The sequence below is a fragment of the Xiphophorus couchianus genome, chromosome 5 (genome assembly GCF_001444195.1).
Source record: "Xiphophorus couchianus chromosome 5, X_couchianus-1.0, whole genome shotgun sequence".
In the NCBI taxonomy this organism is placed as follows: Eukaryota; Metazoa; Chordata; class Actinopteri; order Cyprinodontiformes; family Poeciliidae; genus Xiphophorus; species Xiphophorus couchianus.
The window spans coordinates 7,176,941-7,184,855 of NC_040232.1; the positions used below are offsets into that span (position 1 = coordinate 7,176,941).

A 7,915-nucleotide genomic window follows, 5' to 3' on the forward strand; every position below is an offset into this window, starting at 1 on the left:
GTATATGATGCCACAAAAAACATTTTTCTTTCATAGATTTATTTTTATTTTTAGCGTTCTTACATGCTTCATATCAAGCAAATCAATCAAAGATAATCTGGTTAAATACATAAAAGTTTTCAAGTGAGGGGGGAAAAAGCTTTAAAACACAATTAATTGAAGATATGTTTTTATAGTAATAACCAAACTAAGCAACTATAGTTATTTTAAAATTCACTTATTGTATAGTGACTGAAAAAAAAATCACATACTCAAAAATGTTTTTATAAGCTTCGGTTACGTTTATTTACATACAGTGCTGCATTAGTTATTCACCAAAATCTTGTATTGAAAACCTGCAGCCACCCCAGATCATAGTGCTGCCACCACCGGCTGCTGCAGTAAGAACAAGGCATGATGGGAGCATCACTTCATCTAACTCTGAAGCGCCCATCGCTCTGGAAGAGGGTAAATCTGGACTCACCAGACGCCTTCACACAAGAATTTAAAATTTAATACAAAAAAGCAAAACATTCTTAAATATTCACACCGAGTTATTTATTACTGCTCAATATTTTCTAAATAAAATAATTTTTTTTAAATGTATTTAGACCTGGAAAAACAAGAAGTATTAGTTGCTGAACATCAATGAAAGATTTGTTCTCTACATGATGTGTGAGAGCTGCTTTTCAACAGGCGTATAAATATAGTAAAGAAAATAATTTATTCAGCAAAACAGGAGAAAAGGACTGGCAGCTGAAGGCACTGGTCGATGAATATATATTTTCTATCATTTAAATTTATACTACAACCATTTTCTATTAAAATGTACAGATTCTAAATGTATTTGTCATTTTCTTCGGTTCAGCTTCAGTTCAACACAAAATGTTCCTTCATCTTTACTCATTTAAAGAGTTGGGATGGAAATTAGTAAAAGCTGAAATATTAAATCTGGATTTTACCTGTAACATCGTTCCAGTCAAATGATCAAACCACTGCAAAAACATTTTCATAATGGAAGAAACAAAAAAAGATGAAAACCTAAGATGAGAGACTAAGAAAAGCTTTTCCTCCACAAGCAGCTCCTCACCTTTCCAAAAAATTAAAAACAATCACATTATCACTTTACGACCTGAAGTCTTTATGAAACTCTCGTCCTGTTGGCGACTAAAAAGCAGAAGCTTAGCTGCTTCCAGCATATGCTGAGGAGAAAATTTCCAAATCTCCAACTTCTATCGTCTTTTGGTTCCACCAAAACCTGAAAACCAAATAAATATGGATGTTAGATGGATATTTGTCTATTTTAATATATTTCTAATATTGCCTAAAAAAAAGCCTAAGTGGTAAAAAGAAAAATCTGCAGAATGTGCCAGTTTTTTTCACAGTTGACAGATTAGTCGATTACTAAAACAATTGTTAGTTGCAGCCTAAGTAGTGAGAGCAAAACTATTTAGAACATGATGATTCCTCCAAACCATCAATTTGACGTTTCGACATTTCTCTGAGTCAGTCCAGTAGCGAACACAAGCATCAGTACCTGAAGCAGTGCGTGTCCCAGAGGACGTATTTGTCCCAGAGGAGTGGTTTTGTCCCGCTGGAGGCGGACTGCAGGGCTGCGTTCTGCAAAACAACCGCATGTCAACAAGAAGCTGAAAGCTGAATCTAAATTGAGAGCTGAACATCTTTTCTATGGACCCCATGCATGTTATTGTGTGTATCTGGAAATTTTGCTCATTTGCACAAAGCTGGAGGGCAAAAAGTCTTTCTTTTTTTACATGCTATCCACAGCCGCGCCGCCGCGGCAGAACAACTCCGTTAACAAAATGAAACCAGGACATGTAGGTATGATTCAACTAGTGCTATACGCCACAAAAAAAGGGGAAAATAGTGCAGAAAAACCGACGAGGAATAACTCAAAACCACTTTTTTTTTGCTTTCTGTGTCTGCTACGCTACACAAAGGCTCGTTGCCATAGCTACTGACAACAACTCCGCAAACGTATCAGGGTTCAACACCAAACATTTCCCACACAATGAACACAACATTCAGACCGTTAGTTTTATGTTTTTCGGTTTGATGTTTATTTTTGCTATTATCAATAAGTGATCACTTATTAATCACAGATTTGGTAGATTAGCTACCGCTGCTATTAGCTAAGCTAACACTGGTGGTTGACTAGCCAATTTAAAACACCTGCTCTACTGATGATATGTCAGAATTGGTGTTTAGGTTTTATTTTGTAACTGAACCGAAACACACCGAATTCAACATCACATCTACCTGGTACAGTTGTCAAAGTCAAGTGAGCATAACTGACCTCCATCTCCCTCATTAAAACTTTTTTCAGACCTTGTCTAGATGTTATAGTGTTGACAATTAGTAGCAAAGCACTACGTCCGTTTTTCTTTCAAACATCATTCACATTTAAGATGTAGCGCGTTATATTGACAACTTCGCTAAAACCAATGCTAGTCATTGTTAGCAACCAGAGAGATGGGGGTGAAGTAAAGCTACAGGGGGTCCATAAGTCCAAATTCAGTCTGTAAACTAAAACTTCTTGCTTCACCAACCTCTGTCGACCGAACAGATATCCCAGCATTCCTCCCGTTCCCATCCCAATCCAGAAGCCGCCGCCGCCGGTGCCGGGACCAGAGCGGCGTCCTTGGTAATATTGTCCCTGAGTGTAATCGTTGTGGAAACCATAGCCAGGATTGGTGCCTGGAAAGCCTGATCAAGAAACAGACAGATGGGAAGGTGGAAGCAATCCTTAAAGTTTTGATCTTTGAAGGATTTTGTTTTCTCTGCTTCAGCTACCTGTGTAGTCAGGTTTGAATCCAGGTGGGGGCGGTCCCCCCATGTTGTTTGAGTGATTATTATGAGGGTAGCCCGGCTGTCCCCCAGTCTGTCCCCACTGGACTGTGTCCCCACTGAGAAACAGCTTGTAGAGACCATAAGCTATGAGGAGAAGCACAGCGACCACCAGCAATCCCCCTGAAGACTCGCCGTCTTGGGCGTAGTGCTGCTGCTGATGCTGCTGTTGGTGCTGCTGATGTTGGTGGTGCCTGTTTCCAAAAAAACTGCTGAAGAAACTAGAGGCAAGACCCCCAAGTCCTGAGGAAAGTCACAAAAAAAGAAAAAAAACACTTTAATATATTCAAGGAGTTTTCATATCCGATAGTCCCTTAGAGTCTGTTTGCCTGGGGACCAAAATTGCAACAATTATTACATTTTCAGCTGATGCAGTTCACTTCCACACTGCACTGTGTCAAACTAACAAAACCATTTGAAAAACCTGTTCCCCTCCTCGCCTATGGGGGCACTGCACCAAGAACCACTTAAGGAAACAACAAAAAAGCCTCTGAAGAAGACAAGAGCACAACTTCGTTTTTCACAAAATGTAAACAAAAATGGCGTATCGTCCGATTTTAGCAGCTGTAGGATTATTTTTTGTCTTTGGCAAAAGATCATGAGCCATTTCTCAGGCTAGCGCTAGTCTCTTGCATATGTTTTGGTTGCATTTACCCAGAATGCCCTGGTTTACAGTCCACTTCCTCCTTTTGGAGCGGTCTCTGGTCCTCTTGGCGTTCACATATGCATTTGAACCAAGCCATTTAAAAAAAAAAGTTATTTAGCAAAAACTGTATTTTTGCTACGTAACATTTTTGTTACTTGGTTTGCAGAAAAGCTAACTAAATAGCTAGCTACCAAGAAAGTATTAACAGCTTATTACCTCACAGAACGCAGTTGGTAAACTTTTGCCTGATAGAAATGTGCCACGAGAAAAACCAACATACAAGATTAAATAGTCCAGTCATTGCATAATTTAAAGCCAGCTTATCTTTTCTTTAAAGAATTTAAGACATTTTAATGCCTTAATATTACATACATTAATTTAAGGTTTTTTAAAGATGCAAGAACACCCATTGGGCCTGTCACAATAAGCAATAAACCAATTAACCGCATGATAAATTACAACAATTTCCATTTACAAGATCTATTTTTTCTATTTTTCTACCAAAAACTGGATGATAAAAGTCTTCAGTTTGGTGCTTTGGTCTCAACTAGCCCAACTTCATAATTCATTTTAGTTGTTGTTTCTGTTATTTTGTTTATTTATTTTGGTTATTTAAAATGTCTTCCAGATCCAGTGTTAAATGTTCATTATAACTTAAAGTTTACTGATTTTTGAGAATGTGTTCTTGCATTATTATACCACTATGTTACTTGAGCACAGCCTCAAATCAACAATGTCATCGTTTATTGCAATAACTTCTGGAAAAATGTATCGTTCATTAAAACTTGTCATCATGACACCCATTACACTTCAAAAGAAAATGGCTACATAAATAATGTTTCCTCTCACCTCCCCATTGTTTAAATCCACCCTGGGAGCCAAAGCTGCCTTGCGTCCTCCTCTGACCCTCCTGGGTCAACTCCAGGGTGAACTCCAGGCCACAGGAGCCCTTCAGGATATAGTCATCAGACGGGTGGCTGTAACCCTCACAGCTCACCTCAATGGCACCAAACCTGTAGGCGTTGTCCATATCCGTCTTACACTCCCACTGTGAAGGAGAGGAAGACCCAAACAGTGACTGAACAGCCTGAAAACAGAACATTTAACGAACTGATGTTCTACAATGTAATACATATATATATAAATACATTTCTTTGTTATTCTGACAATTGGTGCATTCTACAGATTTTTTATTGAACTACTTTCTATACAGTATTGGAAATACATTAAAAGATGCATCTAAACAAATAAATTAGTTCATTTTTATGAATAAATAATATTTTATTTTATTCCTTAAAATGCAGTAAGATCACATTCCTTTATTGAATTTGAACCAGGTGAAGCTAAAACTATGAGGCCACTCAAGGAGTTTTGTGCAAAACACTTACAGACTAATGCGTTTTCTTCATAAATGCAAAATGTATATCTATTTTGTACATTTCTGGAGCAATTGCTCCTCTGAATGTGTTGTTTTTTCGGCAAATGGCCTTTTTAAGAGATTGTTTAGTTCAGTTAACGACTGATCAACTATCAACAATTATTTCAATAATCAATTCATCAGGGTTAATTCGATTAATTGTTTTGTTTTAACATAAAAAATTTCTTAGGATTGTCCCCAGAATATTGCTTTTTTTCTGAGCAAAAATGTCTGTTTTATTTTTTTAAAACAATTGTTTTTGTTTTTCATCCTTTTAAATGTATTTTTTTTCCCATTGCTTTTTCTGTAAAAAGCTGTATATAAAATAAGTGGTGAGGATTTATATTTCACTGCTAATTTTATTTACTTGACATCAGCAAAAGAATGTCTATTATAATTCTTTTAGATTTTAGTTTAAAATATGCTTCTTATTTCCACAAAGCATTTGCATAAAGTTTGATGACACACTTAGCTTTAAAAAACAAATCTTTAAAATCAAAAATAACTTGATATTGTCAAATCTCACTTAATAATACATGAAGTGCCTAAGTAATACCTGAGTAACAGTACCTGAACATCCACGCCATCCCAGCCTCTGTTCACACACTGGACAACGTCTGGGATGAAGACATGACAGCCTGCAGAGCCGCCAACACACTTCAGCTGGGGAACCGGGTTGGAGCGCCTCGCTGTGGTGAAGCGGTTCCTGTAGAACGTCAGAGCCTGGATGTCTCTCAGCAACACGCTGTCTGCATGAAGGACAGATGGGGAAGAAAACTTTTGTTTCCATGATGCAGTTTTAAAATGGAAAGAATAAAAAAGGGAAAACCTGGTACTGTTGATCTCGTTGCTGAATGCTTACATAATGTAGCCACTTCAGATATATTGTATGTTTATATCCACAAACCAGGTGAATGTACTGAATAATAAACAAAGCAGAATGCAAATAAATTAACTGTTTGTAGAGGATGTCAGTAAACATGCTTCCTCCTAGATAGAAAAATTATTTTAAGTTACTTTCATTACTATTATTATTATTATTCAATCAATCAATCAATCAATCAATCAATCAATCTTTATTTCAGACACAAAAGAGGTCCATAGTAAAACAAAAAGAATAAAAAAACAAAAAGAAACATGACAGTCACTGAGCCACAAATAAATGATGACGCCAATGTTTCCACAATCTTGAGAAAAATCTCGCTGTACTAAAAACAGGGTTTACTAAAATTGCTATTATATTATTGTATGACACGGGTAATCTACACATACATTTATACATGAGATTCCTGAGCGCAGCTGCACATGTGGGAACAGCGTTATGTGCAAACATGTGGCTGGCACTGCTCCATCTAGGCACTTTGAGTAGGAGCCTCAGGCCATCATTGTATGCCACATAGAGTTTGTGCAGGCTACTTTTTTTTATATCTTCGCCATAGATGGGCCATAGATTAATTATTATTAATGCCACGATAACACTGATGCCCACACCTGGAGTGACGTCATCAGGGTATTACCGAAAGTTAATGATTTTTTTTTTAATTGAAAGATTTGTACATACAGCAAGACAGTAGTACAAATAAGTATTTAAAAAATATCGAGAAAAGAAAAATAGAACATTATAAAACTGCTATATTATATTCTACATGGATGTTTAAATCTCCCTCAGCATAAGGATTCACCAGCTTCCACATAGCATACGAACTCACTGAGAAAAACAAACAAAAAACTTAGGAGATATTTTCTTACATCTCGGTTTGTGTACGCATGATTTTCCAAGAATTAGAACAGTGTTCAACAAAAAGTATAGTTTTTACAATCACAATGTTTTTCTGACAGAATTTTCCCAGCTGAGAAATACTTGGCTTTAACCATCTAAAAACATCTTACCAAAAAGCATCTACAACGAAAGAATAAATTGCAACTGAATTGATTTCCAATTAAAAACGCTGATGTAAAAGTCGGTGGAGGATGAATTTCATGTTTCTACCATGTTGTTGCACATTGAATGATGAAGTCGCATGAATTAAAATCTCGCGAGATTAATTTTGTCTACAGGTAAACAGTGCAATAAATTTGCATAGAGAAAAGTTAAAGCAAAAATAACTAAATGTGGTCGCTTTAACAGCCGCCTTTAACGACAAATTAATGTGTAAATAATTTTTGTTTAATTTACGGTATTTGAAACTTCAGGCTCGTAACTACAATTTATCTATGAACAACTAAAGGGAGAGTGCCGTTTTATACCCAGCTGTAAAGGCAAAGACATAAATAAATAAAGTTAGTGCTTTCGGATCATGTTTAGACAGACATTTAAAACCTTAATAGGAGAGAAACCGAACCTTGATTCCAGCTGTAGGTGGTCTCTACCAACACGAACAGCAAAACAACTGTCACAGGAAGCAGCTCCATGTCCTTGGTTTTTCAGAAGAACTGCGACAGTAGTGGCTTCTCTTAACAAACCTGGACTTATTTTACCTGTGAAAATGTCTGAATGAACAGAACGATTTGCTTCTTTATGGCGGACGCAACTTATTTATTTCGGTTAACGAGTGGAAACGATGGAGAGCTTCACTTCCGGGTGCCTCTTCGGTTTTCTTTCGTTGATTCTGGAGGGGAGAACCCCGGGCTTCTGTACCAGCAGCGCCCTCTACTGGACCAGGCAGGCAGCTATATTTATCTGGAAAGGACAGTCGTCAGATCGGAACCCTCCTGGTCCAAAGTAGTAATACTGTAAGCGTGCTTTGGGTAAATTAAATTTATATTTATATATTTTAAAAATGCTTTTCTATCTGCATCGATCCGTTTCATCTAACTGATTCACTGCCTGTTCACTGTGTAACATCTTTCTGATTTTATATTATAAACAATGTCATGAGATGGATAAAAAATATGAAGTTATATGCAAATTCTCGTACTTTAAACGCTGAAATAACATTGTAAAAATTCAAATGAATAACATAATTACAAAATAAACATTTTAAGCATTAAGAACACTTTTCCAC

At 36.7% G+C, this 7,915-nt stretch overlaps 1 protein-coding gene across 1 annotated transcript; it reads right to left on the minus strand.

Moving 5' to 3' along the window:
• Positions 1 to 258: 258 nt before the first annotated feature.
• Positions 259 to 7,530, minus strand: saraf (store-operated calcium entry-associated regulatory factor). Its single transcript, XM_028018882.1, has 7 exons — positions 7,253 to 7,530; positions 5,481 to 5,659; positions 4,343 to 4,541; positions 2,794 to 3,090; positions 2,550 to 2,706; positions 1,517 to 1,599; positions 259 to 1,237 (listed from the first exon to the last, which is right to left on the minus strand). The coding sequence occupies exons 1-7, from the start codon at positions 7,320 to 7,322 to the stop codon at positions 1,212 to 1,214; spliced, it is 1,011 nt and encodes a 336-aa protein (XP_027874683.1). The 5' UTR covers positions 7,323 to 7,530; the 3' UTR covers positions 259 to 1,211.
• Positions 7,531 to 7,915: the final 385 nt, after the last annotated feature.

What these genes read in the sequence shown, in the direction of transcription:
- saraf (XM_028018882.1), bottom strand. Translation starts at nt 7,322, where the DNA reads ATGGAGCTGCTTCCTGTGACAGTTGTTTTGCTGTTCGTGTTGGTAGAG. An exon ending in GGGATGGCGTGGATGTTCAG is followed by an intron (nt 4,542 to 5,480) that starts GTACTGTTACTC and finishes TCTCCTTCACAG; the next exon opens with TGGGAGTGTAAGACGGATAT. An exon ending in TGGATTTAAACAATGGGGAG is followed by an intron (nt 3,091 to 4,342) that starts GTGAGAGGAAAC and finishes GACTTTCCTCAG; the next exon opens with GACTTGGGGGTCTTGCCTCT.